At 33.3% G+C, this 20,641-nt stretch overlaps 4 protein-coding genes and 1 long non-coding RNA gene across 5 annotated transcripts; 3 read left to right on the forward strand and 2 right to left on the reverse strand.

Moving 5' to 3' along the window:
• The first annotated feature begins 508 nt into the window (after nt 1-508).
• Nucleotides 509-3,887, forward strand: Ubc6 (Ubiquitin conjugating enzyme 6). Its single transcript, XM_053759357.2, has 3 exons — nt 509-777; nt 1,612-1,897; nt 2,872-3,887. Exons 1-3 carry the CDS (start codon nt 734-736, stop codon nt 2,995-2,997), a joined length of 456 nt encoding a protein of 151 aa, XP_053615332.1. The 5' UTR covers nt 509-733; the 3' UTR covers nt 2,998-3,887.
• A 933-nt stretch (nt 3,888-4,820) lies between these two features.
• On the reverse strand, nt 4,821-8,815 carry LOC128678072 (uncharacterized protein). The gene has a single exon (XM_053759352.1). It carries the CDS (start codon nt 8,480-8,482, stop codon nt 5,174-5,176), a length of 3,309 nt encoding a protein of 1,102 aa, XP_053615327.1. The 5' UTR covers nt 8,483-8,815; the 3' UTR covers nt 4,821-5,173.
• A 1,123-nt stretch (nt 8,816-9,938) lies between these two features.
• Nucleotides 9,939-10,394, forward strand: LOC128678286 (uncharacterized). Its single transcript, XM_053759725.2, has one exon. The coding sequence runs from the start codon at nt 9,939-9,941 to the stop codon at nt 10,392-10,394; it is 456 nt and encodes a 151-aa protein (XP_053615700.1).
• Nucleotides 10,395-11,335: 941 nt separating this feature from the next.
• Nucleotides 11,336-13,670, reverse strand: dUTPase (Deoxyuridine triphosphatase). Its single transcript, XM_053759727.1, has 4 exons — nt 13,573-13,670; nt 13,054-13,278; nt 12,757-12,893; nt 11,336-11,932 (listed from the first exon to the last, which is right to left on the reverse strand). Exons 2-4 carry the CDS (start codon nt 13,158-13,160, stop codon nt 11,730-11,732), a joined length of 447 nt encoding a protein of 148 aa, XP_053615702.1. The 5' UTR covers nt 13,161-13,278; nt 13,573-13,670; the 3' UTR covers nt 11,336-11,729.
• A 923-nt stretch (nt 13,671-14,593) lies between these two features.
• LOC128678289 (uncharacterized) lies at nt 14,594-16,024 on the forward strand. Its single transcript, XR_008405624.1, has 2 exons — nt 14,594-15,098; nt 15,819-16,024. It is a non-coding gene; the product is annotated as an uncharacterized LOC128678289 (long non-coding RNA).
• Nucleotides 16,025-20,641: the final 4,617 nt, after the last annotated feature.

Genomic DNA, 20,641 nt, shown 5'->3' on the forward strand with positions numbered 1-20,641 from the left:
ACACATAGGTACCTATTTTTAGGTAATAACTAGGTAGATCAATCACGGACATTAACGAACAATATAAAGTTATTTAACCTTTCAAGACATTGACAACTTTTTACAATTCAAGACAGGAAGACAGGATGGCAGAAAGAGAACTCCGGAAGTCCGTCTGATTCTGCCTGTTTTTTGTCATTTCGAGTGTCTTATTGTTGTATGGCTGAGTTGTATGGGTAGACCACTGATAAGAACATTATAAATAATATGTTCCTATATCTATGGATACCCAAATAAATAAATATATAAAATAAACTTAAATAAACCATGAATTTAGTAAGTACTTGTACGGAGTACACCTACTAATTCCATGATATAAACAGAGCAACAGCAGCGGTTGGTTCCATTCCATTTCCATAACAAGATTGCAGAATAATGAATGGCAGGCAACGCAACGGGAATAGTGAATAAGAATGAAGTTTGTTCATCAATCAGTCCAACTTTAAAAAATGAAACATAACATTGAAACGTTGGCAAACTTTCATTACAACGAAAAAAATTGCTAATTTCATGGTCATCTGCCAACCATCTCAGGGCCGTGAAGACAGGAAATTTTACAACGACAAAGGGAGAACCTTTTGTGCACAACAAAAACGAGTGTTAATTTCTTTACAAATCAAAGTTTATGAAATCAGTAAGCGACTACGGATTATAACATTTATTCAAGTCGGTTTAGTGGAAGCGTGAAATTAAAATGTCAACTCCTGCCAGAAGACGCCTGATGAGAGATTTTAAACGGTTTGTGTTTGTTTTTCTATATAATTTTCATCATAAAATACACACATCCTTCAAATACACGGATTCAACATTTCTGTCGCATTTCTGAGATACTGTTTAATGCTGATTCATCAAATTACATCACTGTCATTTTCATCGATTTCTATTTTGTTCTACATTTCCATTTATCCACAAATGAGTTGGTTATTATTAGATACGAAAGCTTTGGTCTTGTGTTTAAACAATCAAATAATTTTTATGTGGAAAGAATCTACGTCATAAAAGCACAAGTTGGCCTAAAGTAGGTTATCCAAATCATTACATTTTTTGCTAATCTCACCTCTACATGTTTGTCGCATGTATTAAGGCCTATATATGGCGAATATATGCCATATCTATTTTTTTTTATAATACACTGATGTAAGCATTTTCAATATGTTGTCCAAGAACCTAAACAAATTTAATGAAAAAATGTTCATTATTATTGTTATTATCTATTGATATAAGGTATCTATAGACTATAGACTTCATATTACTTTCATGTAAATACCTAACTAATTCAATATTAACCTTTTTGGTTTCATATTAACCAGTTGGTGAACAGTGAGGCTAACTGTAAATCTTGTTACTCAACATTTACTTTTCACTTAGTTCAATTTATTTTACAGTTTCACATACCTATCACCATTAGTTATTCTTATAAGTTCCTATGTAGGTACACATTTTTGTGGAATGCAACCTAGTTTATAAATCCTTGTTTTGTAATTTTTGGTGAATACATCATTGCATCTTTGATATAAAATAAATCACAACTCATTAATCTTTGTTTAAATAATACCTTTAATACCTTTTCAGCTTACAAGAAGACCCACCCACTGGCGTGTCGGGGGCTCCCACTGACAATAACATCATGATCTGGAACGCTGTGATATTTGGACCGCATGACACTCCGTTTGAAGATGGCACATTCAAACTCACAATAGAATTTACAGAAGAATACCCAAATAAACCTCCCACAGTGAGATTTGTGTCCAAAATGTTTCACCCTAATGTGTATGCTGATGGGGGTATATGTTTAGACATTCTTCAAAACAGATGGAGTCCTACATATGATGTATCAGCTATTTTAACTTCTATACAGGTAATTTATTTAACAAAACTTTTTTACCAAAATATTTCATGCAATTAGGTTATAAGTGATTTACTAAATTAATTGTGATTGTGTAATAAACAATGGGTCAAAATATTGATATGTGTTAAGTATGTACTTTATTACTGATTTTGTACAGAATATTAGACATTCATTAAATCATAGAGAGGCTCCATGTTCATTATGTAATATTTGTTTACAAAGTGTTTAATGGGTCTAAACATGTTTATAAACATTCCTTTAAATTGTATAAACACTAGTTTTCTGAAGCTTAATTTTGTCACTTGTTAGAAACATGTTTAGACCTTGTTAGGAACTAAATTTGTCATATTTTCTTTAAGCTTCACCTTTATCAGTTGCTGAATTGAATGTCTAAGCCTGGCATAACATTTGCACCACTTTATTTATAAATTGTTAAGACCAGATATATAAAAATAGTATTGTATAGTAAAATATAGCTATGGCCCGTGGCCCACATGAAAGCGAAAACGGAACACAAACTTTCACCCCCCATTATAGTCAATAAAAATCTATGCTATGTTTGAGTTTTGACTATATGCAAATCAAATTTCATCAAAATCGGTCCAGTGGTGTAGCTGTGAAAGCGGAACAGACAGACAGACTTTCGCATTTGTAATATTAGTATGGAAAAATCAGCCACCCGCACCTTCATCTGCGTTTTTTTGCTATAATATGTTAATCCAGTAAATGTGCCAAACTTCATCAAAATCCTCAATATCCAGTAGTTTTATTAGTAAGGCATATAAAAATAAAAATCTTTATTGTCTTTATACCTATAATATTAGTATGGAAATGTTTAATACCAATCAAGGTTCATCTTCAATCACTCAAAGCCAATCAAAGGTCCATGCATCAATGTGTCATCTAATATGAAAACTTAATACATAAAGTTCCATTTGCTTTTTGAAATGCAATCTCTTATGTTATTTTTATTATCATTTCAGTCATTACTAAGTGATCCAAACCCTAACTCGCCAGCAAACTCAATGGCTGCTCAACTATACAAGGAGAACAGGAGGGAATATGAAAAACGGGTGAAGGCTTGTGTAGAACAATCATTTATCGATTAGCAGGGGACGGACAGAAGGAGATCAGACATCAGCGGTGTTCGCTTGAGTGTGCTGACCGCGAAGGCCAATACCTCTATAAAATATAAATTCATTGGGACAGATGTGTAAATCGTACAAGTATTTACCATCTTTGTTTGAAACTCTGGTAGTGCAAACATCTTTTTTATTGAAATCAGAATAACCATCACAAAATTTTGTATAAAGGAAAATACTCTTAGAGTTTTGTTGAATGTCATGAATTTTTATCTGAATACATTATTAATATAAATTACCATTTTCTATTTTCCATGTAATTTTTATTTGTAAGTTACATTAGCTAAGCTATTGAATCAAACCACATCATTCTGTTGTAAGGAGATGATGTACATTGTAAATTATTTCCTTGTCATAATCATGTATAGCTACATAGTTGTTTAATCATAATGGTATGCATTGTAAAAGCTGGTTATTTTTAACTAAAACAGAATTATAATAAAATTATTAGGGTTTGGTATAGATAATAAAAAACATTGGCAATGAGATAATGTGATAATTTGTTATTACAAAACAACCACCAAGCGATAATGATGCTTGATTTTGTTATAACTTTTCATTTAGGTATATTTACCCCTTCGAACAGTGTTTACCTAAAATAGTACAAGTGTTTTTAGTATGCTTTCTGAATATATTGCCTTATTGCTATGATATTACCATTCATTCTGCTGCACAAAATCACGCTAAAACCTATTCACCTAGTACTAGTGTCCCAATGGATATTTGTGCAACTGTGTGTAGCAGTTTTCTTGTTTTCTAACAACGCTAAAATATAAAAATGTCTTTCGTATTGCAGAGCCATTTTTACTTTTATCTGTAATATTTTGTCTTCTAGTAAAATATTATTTTCGGTTTTACATTGTATTTTTTTTATATAAAGTCCTTTCAAGTTCTTAAATGGCTGGGCTCCAATCGCGCTAACTTTTTTAACTCCATTGTAGCTGGAATTTATCATTTTTTAATTTACCGTTTCGTCAATCGTGTCTAAATTCGCGATACCGAAACGGTAAATTAAAACTGAATCCTACTGAACTTACACCCGTGCACACTGAATTCCTGTGCACACTTGCTGTACGGTTGTATGGATTGTAACACTTGCGTACATATGCTCGTATACATTTACGTTAAATTTCCATACAATTTTGCTGTAACGTGCACAGCCAAATTGTATGAAAATTTAACGTGAATACGAATTGGGCGTGCACGGGCTTTTACGATCCTTCTGAGTGCGCACCTCCAGGGACGTCTTATTATATCGTTATTCATTAAAAGTTATCGCAAATGTTTATAGCACTCTGTTCGGTTATCGTTAAGGTCCCTGCAAACCATGGATCCAAAATACGCCGCGAGTGGTGAAAAGATTAAAATCCTTGTCGTCCGAACTGCCAGCACGAGCACAGCCATAATCAGCAAGGATTCCGCATTAAGCTAGCACTCATATGTTTTCCCGTGAGAACGGAATCGTCGACATTTTGCTGGTTTATGATAATATATGCTCGAAGACCTTTCCTCATTGTTCGTGAACTCTGCCACGGGCAACAGCTAATCCTAATCATATCGTAAATGCGAAAGTTTGTAAGGATGTGTGTACGTTCATGTTTCACGAAAAATCTACTGAACCTATTGTCATGAAATTTGGTACACGAGTAGATAATAATCTGGAATAACACATAGGGTACTGGTGGGTACACACAGGTGGGTTTTATTTCCGAAATTCCCGCGAAAGCGAAGGCCCGGCGCACAGCTAGTTGTATAATTTGTAGACAACATAATGATTAAAAGAACTTATATACGAAAAATACCTTTATATAAAAGTACATTTTTACAATAAGTACATGTCTTAAATCTATCATTACATTTGTATTGCTGTTCAACATTAATTACGTACATACATCTACCATAATAAGACGAACAAAACAAAGTGAATAGATTTACACCACGGAATAAAGTTTATTTTTCCGTCATTTACACAGTGAAACCATACATGTCACGAGCTTTTTAGTAAAATAGTTTAAATAATTTATATACCACATTCAATTTTAAAGATACACAGATTTAATTAAATACTGTGTACTGGCAATTAAATTCAAAGTTTAATTAGGTACTTAACGATAAGTACCACTTATATATAAAATTAAATTCATCATCTCGTTTTTAAATCTTCTTTTAGTTTATAATGTACAAGTTCCATACACACTGTAGCATCCTCTGCACTGTCATGACCATCAACTGAATTTTGAATAATTTTTTTCAGATGTTCTGATGATAAATTCCTTAGAGCCCTTTTATATGGAGGACCCATTTTATGAGGGAATAAAACACTTGTATCAATCACAGTCTCATGTATCAGCTTTAGTGCTTTAAAATCTGATTCCAGACTATGTCCAATTAGAATAGTTTTACTATTAAACATTGTTAGAAGAGTTGCCTGCACTTCCAATAATGTTGTTCTCACTTGTGACATTTGCTCTTCAGTAATACCAGAGTATCTTGTATTATAATCAATTATCGGGTGTAAAGGTTTTATTAACGTTTCATAAACTACCTTACAAGAAGAATTTATTACCGTTACTCTAGTAAGATCTAGACCATGAGTGGTATAACACATTTCACAATCTAAAGAATATACACCATAGTCATCTCGTATGATGTCTGGTGGCAATGTTTTTACATATCCTCTCAAATTATCATAATCAACATATTCATATACATGAGAAGGTGCTATACAACATCCATCACTAGTCGCATCTTGACTGCAGCATTGGTATCGAGCCTCCCCACGAACTCTGTATTTATTATTTGGATGATAGATACATTCTTCTTTGTAAACAGGAAATCCTTTTTTATCAACAGTATAATCTTTCTTACACCTGCAACAAGTTCGTATGTAACCTTTTGGTGGTTTCTGTTTATTTTGGCTATAAATTGTGGCTCTACCTTTCTCTCCACTGGGATGTGATCTAGGAAAGCCATTCTCTCTCAATTGTTCTTCTGTCAAAATCCATTTCTTAATATTATTATATAATCTAGGTCCAATAAATTCTTGTGTATCAAAAAGTTTTCTATTTTTATTTTCTATACTCCAAGATCCAGTAGTATTGCTTTTCCCAGATATTGTTTGAGGAATTTTCTGAAGAGTTGTACAATCAGCCCCAGATTTCTTCACACCATTACATTCTTGGAGCTCTTTTCTTAACCTGCTTACGGTTAAAACAGCAGAATTTTTGTATATTTGGACAGTAGAACACTTTTTACTAGTAGCTAGCTCTTCATGTTGAGCCCTTGCATATGCATCTGTTGCATTAAGATAAATTTTTAAACATTCGTCAATCATCATATTTAAATAAGTTGATCGAATGTTTGCTGCAATTTTAGAGGCTAGTGGTTCCAAAACCCCTGGACGATCAATAAACTTATCATTGGGCACATGGGCAACTCTTTGTGCTCCCTTCTTAATAGTCTGTACCACAGTACTACTAGTTGATGGTTCACTTTTAGTTACACTGGCATTTGGCTGAATAGATTTTTTTGCATTCATCATAGTTGATGCATAGGGCACATGAGCAATACGGATCTTAGTTGAACCAGCTGTTGAGGTAGGAGTACTAAATGAACTTTTCATATCGGTTTTAGGCAATGTTATACTAGTATCAGATATTGGTGGTGGATTTTTAGAGGCATGAAATTCTCTAACTTTTTGTAGTCTTTCAGCCATTGTTTGAGCAGCACTTACTTTGAAATCTGGTTTAACAGCAGCCCTTGGAATAATCTTAATATTCTTATCAGTTGTTCTAGAAATTCTTTTTTTACTAGGTATATATTCACTTTCTTGTTCAGTTTCTGTTTTATTTTCTACTTCTTTTACAATCTTAGTTTTTTCAACAGGTTCAGGCACATATTCTTCAAATATCTTTTTACATTCCAATGCTCTAGTCTCTTCATCTGAATCTGATAGGCCAGATAGCTCTTCTTCGTTCATATCCAAATTAACTGACTCTTGATGATTATTGTCACTATCTGAAAAGTCATTTACTTGGTCATCTTGCTTCTTTTTATCTTTTTGTTTTGGAGTTCTCAAACTTTTGTGTGATTTGTGATTTCTATCTTTAACCTTTCCTTTAGATTTTGAACTGCTAGAATGTTTTGAATGCTTTGCTGAATCTTTTGAAGAACTTTTCCTATGCTTGGAACCATCATCCAAGGTTTTCGAACTAGAAGAGTGTCTCTTTTCACTAGAACTTCTGTCTTTCTTATCTTTTGAATATTTTTCGTCATTATTTTTATCTGATTTGCTCTTATCTCTGTTTTTAGTTGAACTCTTGTGGCTCAACTTGTCTGAACTTTTGTTTTTATGTTCACCTTTTTCTTTGTCATGGGACGAGGACTTGTGAGTTTTATCAGATCTTGATTTACTGCTATGTTTCCTTCCAGTTTTTTTTATTTCATTTTCACTCTTATGTTTCTGCTCTTTTTCCTTGATCTTGATACTTCGTTCATCAAATTCTCTATCTTTACTATTTGTTATTTCTTCAATGTTCTTTTCTGTCTTATTGTCATCTGAAGTATTTTCTTCTTGTGTCTCTTCATCTAATATCTGATCTAAAATATCAAATTCTGGTCCCAAGTCATCTAATCCATTTAAATCACTAGATATCTTTCTTTTTTTATTATCAGGTTCATCTTCATCACTTGAAAAGCATGGTACTTGGGAGCGGGGTGTTGGTTGATATGTTACTGATGGTGTAGTTGTTTTAGGATTAACTTTTGTAGGCTTATATTCTAATATCTTCTTTTTACTTACACTTCGGTCTGATGGAATGTAACTATGTTTATTTGAAGATTGTTGGACAGTCTCTTTGGGTGTATACTCTTGTAATTCTATTTGAGTACCAGGTAAATATCTATCTTTGGATTCAACTGTGCCTTTAGGTGTGTATGGGTCTATTTGCACTGATTCAACACTACCTGGTGAGTACTTAACTGGTGGAGGATTATAAATGAAAGGTTTAGAAGAACCGTTAGTTTCTGGTGGCCTTTTGAGAGGTATACTAGCAGGCTTTCTAGGAGTGTATGGTACGGGTATGTGTCGTTTTCGTAGCTCATTGTCTTCATTATTTTCTAAGTCAGCACTACATATTTTGTTAAGCTCCGAAATAGGTGTTGGGTTATAAGTTACTTTAGTTGTCGGAATACTATTCGTTAAACCATTATCCTCATTGATTATAGTAGCAACTTGATTTACATTTGCTGTAGAACTCGAGTCCGTCTGTTGAAGAACTTTCTGAACCGCAGCCGACACCAATTTTTGTAGAATCGCTCCACTTTCAATTCCATCATTGGCATTCAATGATTCTTTTTTTACATGACGAAAATGACAATAAGGTCTCTCGCATAACCCGCTGTCATAAAAAGGACAATTAATTCCTTTGAAATATCCAGTTGATGGAAGCATTTCCTTTACAATTTTAATACACAAAACCTATCAAATAAAAATGTAACGCTACAACTACAATCATCTTCATTCGACTTGACACTTAACTTGACAGACAAGAGAAGACAAACAACAAGCAAGCAAAGCAAACCCAGCAAACCTGACAGTATTGTGATTTTTTTTTACTTATTCAACATGAAATTACCTAATGTAAGGTAATACTGAGTACTACTAAAAAACTGTTTTATCCAAAGTCAAAGACCTTAAAAATATCGACAGACGAGTGTAACCAAATGAGATAGATTTCCATTCTCCGATGATTTCCATAATACTATCACCACACAAACGTGCCTGGCCCGAGCCCAAGCCGGATTGGGCAATCTGGCTTGGGCTCGGGCCAGGCACGTCACATTCTCAGATTTAGTAAGTACCTACTTTGTACGGAGTACCTACTAATAGGGCATATTACGCAAAGCTCAGCGCAGATGGCAACACTGGTACAACTTAGGTACACAAACATTGCCAATGGAGGTAAAACGCGCCAATTTTCAATATTGTTGCAGATTTACGACCAAAAAAAACCTACGCAATCGTGGTCCGAGTTTAAAGGAAAAGGGAAGAATTTAGTGGATTATCTTCAAAATAATAACACTATTTTAGGTTATGTTCTGCATTATTTGGTCAACTGTGGTTATAAACTAATATAAACTTGATTTTCACTAAAGATCTAACCCGTATGAAGTCCATATTTTAATAAGTCTTCACGTGTGAAGTGTTCCGAGCTTCTTTTCGACAGTTTACTGGCTCGAAAATTTTACAGCGTGGGACATATTCCATAGTTTTTGAAGTTTTTTATTTTATGGAAAACAATTTTTCTCAATATTTCGACACCCGAATAAGCTATATTGTTGTATATCTTCACAAACAAATGTTTACATAACTAAAGGATTAATAAAGTATTCTAAAATAAACGTTTTAATCGATATAGCAAAAGGCGGCAAAGCTTTTGTGTACATAACATACAGTGCTGTACTCTGGCGGCGGGCGGGATAAATGTACAGTATACTCCCTATTCCATTACATACCGTATGTATTGTCTATGGTTAATGGAATAGATAGGTTACTACTACCGCCCTCTACCTCGACCAGAAGAAAGTTAAAAATGGAGGGAGAAGTTGAAATTAATGTCAAGGCTAAATGGTTACATTTATTGTACAATAGTAAAGATTGCAACATTACAATCGCCTGGAATAGTAATGAAAGCTCTCAGTATTTGCGATTTATTCCCACAGTCACCTAATAACAAGATTGTTTTTTAATAATGATTACGACTGTGCTCATCAAACTTTATCATCTATGTCCTACTTCGATACAAGAGTTGTCAAAACTATTGACAGATGCCGTGGATAAATTCGTGAGTTATTTTGAGTATTTACATCCAGATTTTTCATCATAATTTTGGTAATTACCTCCCAATATGTTGGAAGAAATGGTTGATGATTATTCTTCTTATTTGAAACTAGATGTCTCCAATAGTTTCCAAACCGTTCAAGATGTTATTGACAATATGCTTACAAGACTCGAAGAGTTAACTAGCGTTTTACAAATAATCAAGTCTAAGAACCAGGACTGTAATTCATCAGTTACCAATGATATAAGGAAATATCGCAATGAAATCAGTTCTTTATCGAAGAAGATAGCTACATTAAATACAGTCATCATGAAATTGCGATGCAATGTTGATAGAATTGAGAAGCAAGTCGAGAAAGCAGAGGCTGATTTTGGTATTATAAATGATAACAAGATAAAAAATCTATTGAAACCATTTCTGAAAAGAAACAGCGTGCCACCTGCTAGTAATGTAACAATTAATGTTCCTGAAAAAGCCCAGTTTATAAGTGTTTTGGATAATTTCGACAGTGATCCATCATGATGTCTATTTTTAAATAATATCCTATAGACTACTATAACCTATGTACTGAAAACTATTATTGAAAACAAAATAATTATAAGAACAAAATTTGTTAAATAATTAACATCTAATTATGAAATAAAAGAAATAAGTAATTTATTTTTGTTTTTTTTTTTATTAAACTAGCTGATGCCTTCGACTTCGTTCGTGTGGCCAGTCAATTTTTAGTGAGGAGTCAACATTAGTGAAATTTAATTGTACATACAAAGCATAAAAATACCTATACAGAAGATTCTCATCAGATGAAACACTATATTTAATAGTTTAGCTGGACCATTTCAGGTGTTCCAGATCTTCGTTTTTTATAAATCAACAGAAAATACTCATCAGATTGAACAACTTTTATTATGGTGTTATTTTTATATTTCCTCTAGTTTAGCTGTACCATCATGGGTCTAGATCATGTGTTCCAGATCTTCAATTTTTATACCTCAACAGAAAAGCTGTACCATCATGGTTTTGCATCTGGTGTTCCAGATCTTTGAGTTATATACCTCAACAGAAAATCCTCATCAGACTGAAAAATTTTTGTTAAGTCGTTATTTCTATAATTCCTATAATTCGGTCTACATCAGATGTTCCAGATTTTCGATTTTTATATCTCAACAGCTTATCAGCAAATGCTCATCAGGCTGAACAACTTTTGTTAAGGTGTCATTTCTATATTTCCTATAGTTAAGCTGTACTATCATTGTTCTCCATCAGGTGTTCCAGTTTTCAAAATCATTTATACCCTATATGTTGCGAGGCTTAATACCTATATAACAAAAAGTTTTCTTCAAATCCGTTCAGTTGATCCGGAGATTAGCTGTACGTTACAGACTTTCAAAATTTTTATTCTACTACTGTTTCTACATTGCCCTAAATTATTTTTTTGGAATTATATTAAATGTACAGACACAACTTTTTTACTGTTTTATTATGTATTGATGAACTGAAACTCCTTACTTAGGAAAATTAAAATAATCACAAACACCTAAGATCCATATGTATTAGTACTTATAATAAGTGATAAAACAGTTTATTTGAACAGTTTCTTTGCAATAGGTATCTCTATGTCAGTTTCTTGATAGCTACACTACAGTGACCACAAGTACATAAAATGATGACTCAAATAGAATAGAATGCATCAGAGGGATTTAGCATGGCTTACTGAATAACCATTTAAAGGCACTTGAGGTAGTAAAATGTTTGCATCTCACTATTTCACAACCTTAAAAATTAAAAAAAAAAAAACAAAATACTATTAAAAAATACTATTCATAAACGGCGGGATTATAAATCAAACTGTGATTGTTACTGTGTGCCTGTAGAACCAAATCCATTTTCTCCTCTCTTTGTTTCATTTAAAGTTTTTACTTCTTCTACTTCAGGATAGTATATCCTCTCACAGATCAATTGTGCAATACGGTCTCCTTTCTTTACTTGGAAATCCTCATCAGAATGATTGAAGAGTACAACTCCTATATTGCCACGATAGTCTTCATCTATCACACCAGCTATAACAAAAATATTTTTATATATTAAATGGACAACATTACACCCCATACTAAGCACTAACCTTCTGAGGTGATAAATTAATTTATGAGCAACACCAAATCAAACCAATTATTCAGAAATTAGACCTTCACAGGCACTTTTTCATGTCATATTTTAAATTAAATAATATTTAACTGGAACTACCAGTAATTAGAGAAAGAAGCTAATGGTCCCTCCATTTCTTAAATATATGGTTTTTTTTTCAATGTATACAAAACATATTGGATTGTGATCAGTGAACCTTAACAAATTATATTTTAAAGCTAGTGCAATTGTTGTCATAAATAAAGAGGGTGAATCGAATGGTCCCTAAACTTCAGGAAATCTATTTAAATATTACACAAATGCATTATATAGCTTAGCACCACTTTGCTATCTCTGTTTGGTGTAATGGTTGACTGGTAAAGAATGCCGTATGGTGCTAAAACTAGCATTCAGGAATGACAACTACTGAGAAGAACCATATTAGACCCTATATACCAAAAGGTTTAACCATTAACATACATATTTATCACATCTGCTATTATATAATTTTATCTTCCCTTCTGTTGGGGTATAGGCCTTCCCTAATGTCTGCCCACCACACAAGCCTATTGCAGATTGGCAGGTTTTGACAACTGCAAAAACAACTGATTCCAAATGGCTTACAAAACACATAAAAATTATTTTACATTAAATGAATAAGTCACATAATGATTACCTACTTAGTTTAATCACATGGTCCAACTAATACACAGCTTTCTGGAACATTTAAGTGGTGTAGTTATAGTGAAAATACTCTTACCACCAACATCAATACTGTTCTTCAAAGCTAACCCTGAACGAGGAGCCACTCTACCATAGCAATTAGGGGGTAATTCAATTTGCAAGTCTGTTTTGATGAGTGCTTTGCCGCGAGCCGGAACCACGGCATCGTAAGCGCTGTAATAAATAATGGAGGAAAATAAGTCATACGTATTCCAGAATCTACATAAAAGCCTAAATTACTATCTTCTAAACCGTAGGTTAAGATAGTAATTAAACAATGTATGTAGGTACGCTATAAGATGAAAAGAATACAAAAATCCAATCCGATACATACCTTTTCATGTCCAAGCCTGCAGCTTTGTCTGAGCCTTTTCGTGGAGTAAATGCATGTTCTGTTATACGTGCGAACTTCAACGTAGGACGGCTTTCGAAAAGGGCCATTTTACCTACACTACAAAGGCCTTTCAAAAATCTTGAAACCAGGTTTGTAGATACAGTGGTTTGTAGTTGCGATGCGAATTTGTGTATTGGCTTACTTCCGTTTTTCCTTCGGACAAACCTGAAGATAATGATTTAATCAACGGCAAAGCACTAAATTCTCCTGCTTAAGCTGACTGACTGAGTAACCTTGCTCAAAAAAAATGAAGAACGACAGCTAGGTAGCTGCGTTGGCGCCTTTAGACCTGAATTGGGCGCAATATCTGACATTTTCTGAAAAAATTGTCAAATATTGGCGCCAAGCGCCATTTTCTATGAATGTCTGAAATCAAAACGGTTTCCGATTAGGTTTCCGAACGCGTAAACCTGATCTGACACATCTGATATTTTATATATATGTCACAGACTATTTAACCTTTTTTAAAGACAACGCTTGTATACATTTTAATATGCAAACGCAATCGCCATTGTGATGGGGTGCGGGGAGAGGTCGCTTAACTCCAATGCTCAACTCTCATTGGAGCGTTCAAAAATACGTCTTTTTTTTTTTGGTTTATTACCTCATTTTATTTAGGAGGCAAAGGGTACTAGCCCATACAGCCAAGTCTTTTGTATTGAATATTTATATATATATAAGAGTGGCTAATATCCACTGAAGAAGAAGGCATAAGCCAAGTCTGTAGTGTACATCAAAAATTGAGGCCTAATAGGCCTAGTATTTAGTAATAAATCCAAATAAAACATAACCAAAAATATAAATATTTTTTTAAGTCCAATCAAATTTCCATAAAAGTATTTATTACAAATTCATATAAAGGTTTAAAACATGCAGGATTGGATAAGAGTTCCTGAAGCGAGCGCGGGATTGCTTCAGAAGAATTATAAATTTGTGTTAGGCGGTCGACTAACACAATTCTTTGCAAACAGAAATTGGAATATTCGTAAAACAAATGATGTAAAGTTTGATCTGCAATGTTGCAGTAATTGCATATAGGAGAAGACAAAAGTTTAAGACGAAACAGATGAGAATTAAAACGACCATGACCAAGACGAAGACGACAAACTATAGTATAGAACTTTCTACCAGCAAAATCCCTTCCTTTTACAAACCAAGGTCGACCTAATTTATTATTGATTCCCGTATACCATAAACCCTTGCAATTCAATTCACATGTCTCCTTCCATTGTTTGTCAAAAAGCTTTGATATATTTTGTTTTAATAAAGATAGAACATCTCCCACTAGTAGTGAGCAAGATTTTAATTCAATGCAGTTACCGTAACGCACTATAGTTTTGGCGAAATAATCTACACTTTCGTTACCCTTCACACCTATGTGTGATGGAGTCCATAGTAATATTATATCCTTATGATGATTCTGACAGAGATCATAGTACTTTTCTCTTATTTTATGTGTTATAAATGATTATTAAGCGAACTTAAAATACCCATATTATCAGTAATAATAACCCAATTATCATAGGAATGTTGAGAAATGTATTCGAGAGCTGAAAATATTCCAATTGACTCTGCCGTATAAATGGAAGCATTATTAGGCAGTCTACACCCATGGCCCGTTTTGGCTTCTAAATCATAAATAGCCATTGAGATAGCTGACGTTGACGTATTCTTTGAACTGTGTATAAATTTGCTTGTAACCTCTGTATGATTCTAATTTGTTGTAAACATCCTCTTTAAATTCAAGAGATTTATCTATAACAATTTTAATAGGATAAAATTTGTTTCGTAAGAGCCTGAATAGCATGGCAGGATTACACTTTCATAAAGATTGTTTTGAAGTTTGAATTCGACAGCTTCTTTAAGACATTCTGTTAAGTTTGAAGAAGAATTTATTAACTTTGGCATTAAGGGGTGACCTATAGAAGAACAAATTTTGAGCAGAATTTTATAGTTAAGATAACGGAATCTTATGGCTAGAGGAGGTATGTTACATTCAACTTGCATTGAGATAATTGGCGTAGACATAGCACCCAAAATAATACGAAGACCTTTATTCTGAATTTTTTCCAGCTTATCTAAACTTTTCTGATTTGCATAACAGAAATATGCATATTCGAAATGACTTCTAACTAGGGATTTATACAACATTAATAAAATTTTGGGGTCTGAACCCCAGTAAGTAGCAGATAATGTTTTAAGAATATTAAGAGCTCGAAGACTCCTGTTGGCTATAATATCAACATATTTATTAAAATTATTATTGTTTTGAAACATGACTCCCAGAAATTTTATTGACGAATCAGCAGGCAATAAATTACCCTCATACATTATACAAATATCTCTAACTTTAATAGATTTTTTTGAAAATACAACCACTTTACTTTTTTGTTTGCTGATGCTCAGCTGGAGATAGGTGAAATATGAGTTCAACCCAGCCAGGGCTGAATTCATTTTTCTGTTTATGTCTGACATATTATCTCCTTTGCAATATACAGCCAGATCATCAGCAAACTGTAAATTATTGACATCCAAACCTAGATTAATATTTAAGCGATGAATATATAACACAAACAGCAAGGGACTCAAGATTCCTTAACTTACACCTTTATATGAATATCTTGGTCCTATAAGATTATTATTAAACTTCACATATAATTTCCGTTCATGAAGAAAATTAAAAATCCAATTTACAATTTTTTCAGGAAATCCCAAGCTGATTAGAGTGACAGAAAGAACATGCAAGTTAACATTATTAAAAGCACCAACTACATCAAAGAAGACACAAGCCAGAATTTTATTGTTTGAATGTCCAAATTCAAGTGACACAGACTTTCTCGAGCTGATCGACCATGGCGAAATCCAAATTGATTATAAGGCAATAAATGGTTACTCTCTACATAAAATTCAAGACGTTGTTTTAATAACTGTTCAAAAATTTTGCCAACACATGAGTTCAAAGTAATCAGACGATAAGAGTCTGGATCATTAGGAACTTTATCTGGTTTTAGAATTGAAATGATACAATCCATTTTCCATTGTGAAGGAATTAAGGAGTTCTGCCATAGCAAATTTAAAATTGTTAAAAATGTTTGTTTATTAGAATCATTCAACAATTTAAACATTCTGTAGGATAAATAATCTAGACCTGTTGAAGTATCTTTTCTAGAGTTAAGGGCTGATTGTAATTCTTGCATAGAAAAGTCCTTCAACAAATAAGAATTATTGGTTGTGTGAATAGAGGGAACAGTAAAATTATTTTCAACTGTATCTGGGGTGTATTTATGAAGAAGTCAGATACCCAATTGTATTCAGAAACAAAGTTTGTGGAAGGAGAGTATGAATTGTTAAATTTTTTAATTTTCTTCCAAATTTCACTCATAGAAGATAAACGGTTTAGTGAGGAACAGCAACCAACTGAATTGTCTTTTGCGTCTTAAAATAACTTTTTTAATAGCCTGAACACGTTTCAAATTAATAAAATTTTCTGTAGACGGACAAGTTTTAAATAAAATATAAGCTTTATGAACATTTTCAACTGCTTGAGAACAAATGTGATTCCACCATTGCAAAGATCTACGACTTGCATTGATGCTGGGTGCAACAGAATGTTTAGCTTTGGGAGCTGAAGCTTCAACAGTACTAGAATAAATTGACCTGTGCTTCATAAGTCTTCCAATCAACCAATTTTAAATTAACATGTTTTAGCAAATTTGAAGAGTTATGAAGCATATTATTAGAATTTGGTCCTAGACACAACCTTGTTAATGTAGGTAAGTGATAACTTCCAAGTAGGTTGTCACAGACCTGCCAATCACACTGTAATGCTAAACACGATGAAACCATGGTGAGATCAAGACCATTAGGTCTAGCAATATTTGAACCAATCGTAGTAGGCACATTGCTGTTTAAGAGAACCAAATTATTTTTATCAATAATATCTAGAATGTCCCTACCACGAGCATCAGTAGAATGACAACCCCAATATGGGTGATGAGCGTTAAAATCTCCTGAGAAAATAAAGGGTTTGGGTAAAGAAGAAATTAAATTATTCAATTTATTACTACAGAATCTAGGGGTGCTAATACTAGGACAATAAACACTAACTATGGTGACAGATTTATTATTTAATTGAAGAGAAATTGCCACAGTTTTTATTGAGTTATCAGATACAATAGCAAAATTAGAGAAATGAAAAGAGTTATGAATTAAAATAGCTACCCCATTGTGGTCATTGCCAGAGTCATTTCTTACAACAGAGTATCCTTTAATATTAAATTTATGTTGTGGTCTTAACCACGTTTCTGATATAATAGCAACATGTATATTTTGATCATATAAAAATTTCTGGAAGTCAAGTCTATTACTTAATAAGCTTTGTGCATTCCATTGACAAATATTTATTATACCTGTGAATTTTCCGAACAAACTGAATTAGTCTTAAGTACATCCTTAAGAGTGTCTGCAATATTTTTAGTATTTACAATAGTGTTATTATTGATTTTATTGTGTGTAATCACCTTTAAGATTGCTTCAGTGATGAAGCTGAGCATTTTAGTGTCAGAGAGAACAAGATTTTGGAATTCTTGTGAATTTTTTGGATTAGTAAGTGATGAAAAGGCGTTGTTTTTCAAGGTTTCAGAATAGGATTGTGGAATAATCTTGTTTTTATTTTCAATAATTTTTTGTTTTTTTACTGGACAAGTGCCTGAAATGGCTATATGTTTGCCTTTGCAATGAATACAAACTGCATTCGCTAAAGAAACATTACAATTTTTGATGCTATGGCCTTCAGTGCAGATAGAACAACGTTCTGCATTTTTACAAAATTTGGCAAGATGGCCATAACGCCGGAAACATTGTTTAATCGGTGGAATATATGGCAGAACAGGTACACACCACATTTTTAAATAAACATAATCAGGTAAAGATGCACAAGATGCAAACGTAATCGCCACGGTCTGAGTGGGTTGTAAGTTATAAGATTCGCCTTCTTTTACTTTACGCATTATTCTACGAACACAAATAATTTTTTTTGTTGTAGTAGAAAGAACTTTAAAGATTGTTTTGTTTGACAAGTCTGATGGAACATTAGTTATAACACCAGTTATTTCTGTAACCGCTGCCGGAATAGAAGCAGTGATGCGATGTTCTCTATGGAAAGTAGCATTGTCCAAGAATGAATTAGCCATGTTAGGATTATCGAATACAACCCCCATTCTATGTTTGTTGACTTTTTAAAATATTTTATCCCTTTTACAAAGCGAGTGAAACTATTACTTAAATACATCATATCTCTGGAACCTATTGGGACATTTTCATCAGAGCTAGCTGTGAACACGACGTGCTCATGCCCTGGACTATCTTCAGGATATCTACGACTATAATCGGCGACCCTATATGGTTTGTATTTGTCCAGTGGCGACTCTGACGCGTCAGAGTATTCTGAGTCACTATCAGAGCTCTGGATTACCGAAATGGTTTCAGATTCTTGCTCCTTCGTTTTCCTCTTCTTGCCGCCCATCGCTGGAAAGGTAAAAACTTACCCCGACCTCAGCAACACTTTATATAAAACAAACTATATAAAATATATAAATAACGAAATTATATACAAAAGGAAAGGTATTTACAACCAGATTTACAAATATATACAGATTTTGCACAAATTTAAATTTTCCCAGAAAAAAAGGACCGCCCGTCGCTTCGAAATTCCGCGCTTTTTTTTCTCAAAAATACATCAAAATTGACAAGGTTTTGACAACTTACTAGTGATGGCAATACAACGACTTCAATCGAGAATTTCTAATACAAGAAGGACCTAATTTCGAGGAATTAATTTCAAGGTTTTCTAATAAAAAGATTTAAGAAGTACTTCGTTGTACGGAGTATCTACTAATTCCATGGACCAGATCTATGCCTATATGGGAGGTCTCGGGAAATTTATATCTGTATGACTATCAATACCTGGGTTAATGTTGCAACAGAAAAATAATATATAGAAAAGACAATATAGTAATTAATATGATCTTTAATACCACGGAATAATAAACTTTACGTGGAAGGGACCTATGGGCGGGGCGCGCGTGCTATGTGCCACGTGCAATGTTGCAACAGAAAAATAATATATAGAAAAGACAATATAGTAATTAATTTGATCTTTATTACCACGGAATAATAAACTTTACATGGAAGGGACGTGTGGGCGGGGCGCGCGTGCCAAAGTTAAGTATAGGGAGACTTAACTCGACTCAGTCATACGCAGTCGCATCGTGGTTGCTAACGCTTTGTGACGTCTGTATCCGGCATGTTCGATTTAAAAAAACACACACAAAATGACTCGATGTTCTGTTCAAAAGTGCAAAAATAATTATGATACTAAGAACTTATTACGATCTGGTATTTTCTATCATCGGTAAGTCGCTATTTACTTTGAATATCATTATTTTATATTTCGGTAATAAATCTTTCCAATGAACTCGAAAAAAATATTAGTGTGAATGAAAAATCGTATAGCGTTGATTAGCTACCCCACCGGCGCGAATGTGAATCTCAACCTTAATTATTTTTGTATTAGGTGTAATATTATGGACATATTATTTAGTGACATCTATCATCGAATAGCATAACTAAGTCAACAGTAATGACATAAAGCGCGCAGATAGAATTCCGACATCTAAGTATTACGCTATCCACTTGCTAACTTCGACTTTATAGTAAGTTTAGTAACGTTGGTATTTCTTTATTCGTAATAGTCATTGTCTTTTTGACTTCACCGACTTATGCACGTCCTCATTGGATAATTTTCAGTGTGCGTAAAATGTAAATGATCAAGCTATGGCCTTCCACCTGTGTTTATTTTTCCGTGTTAATTACTATAGTTCATTATAATAAATATTGTTGAGATAAATTATATGACAATTTGTTTTGTTTAAACATTCTCAAAAAGGGTTGACGTTAGGCCGTCGCCGGTCATAAAAAAAGAATCGAATCTTCAAAATTTAAGGGTTTTATTCATATAAAAGTATAGCCTACTTAGAGTTCAAATTATGTTTTGTCCCTATAGCATTTTAAAATATTTGACATTGACAGAAAGAGACAAAACATATTCTAAAAGTTATATTTTTCTTATATTTAACCAACGTTTCGTCTACGTTTCACTATGACATCGAGTAAATCTTTTCACGCCCTTTTTGAATAACCGCATAGTCTCTAGGGAAAACCATGCCATGGTTTTCCCTGCTCACACTTTATAAAGTGCCATTGACTATCAGACTGTTTGGCCAAATCCTACAAGTATCGCGTACTTTTCGGGATAAAAGTACTCTATGTTAATAGAAGGTATCAGCTACCTCAAAACCAAATTTCATAAATAAATTCCCACCCATTTGAGCGTGAAGACGTTAAGAAGTAACAAACGTAATCTCAAACAAACCAGTCTTTCTCAATATATCTTATAAACGTAAGGCGTTACATACATGTTACATACAGTACACTAGCGCCATCATCACATTTTTTAAATATGATGGTA

Source organism: Plodia interpunctella, chromosome 19 (assembly GCF_027563975.2).
Source record: "Plodia interpunctella isolate USDA-ARS_2022_Savannah chromosome 19, ilPloInte3.2, whole genome shotgun sequence".
Lineage (NCBI taxonomy): Eukaryota > Metazoa > Arthropoda > Insecta > Lepidoptera > Pyralidae > Plodia > Plodia interpunctella.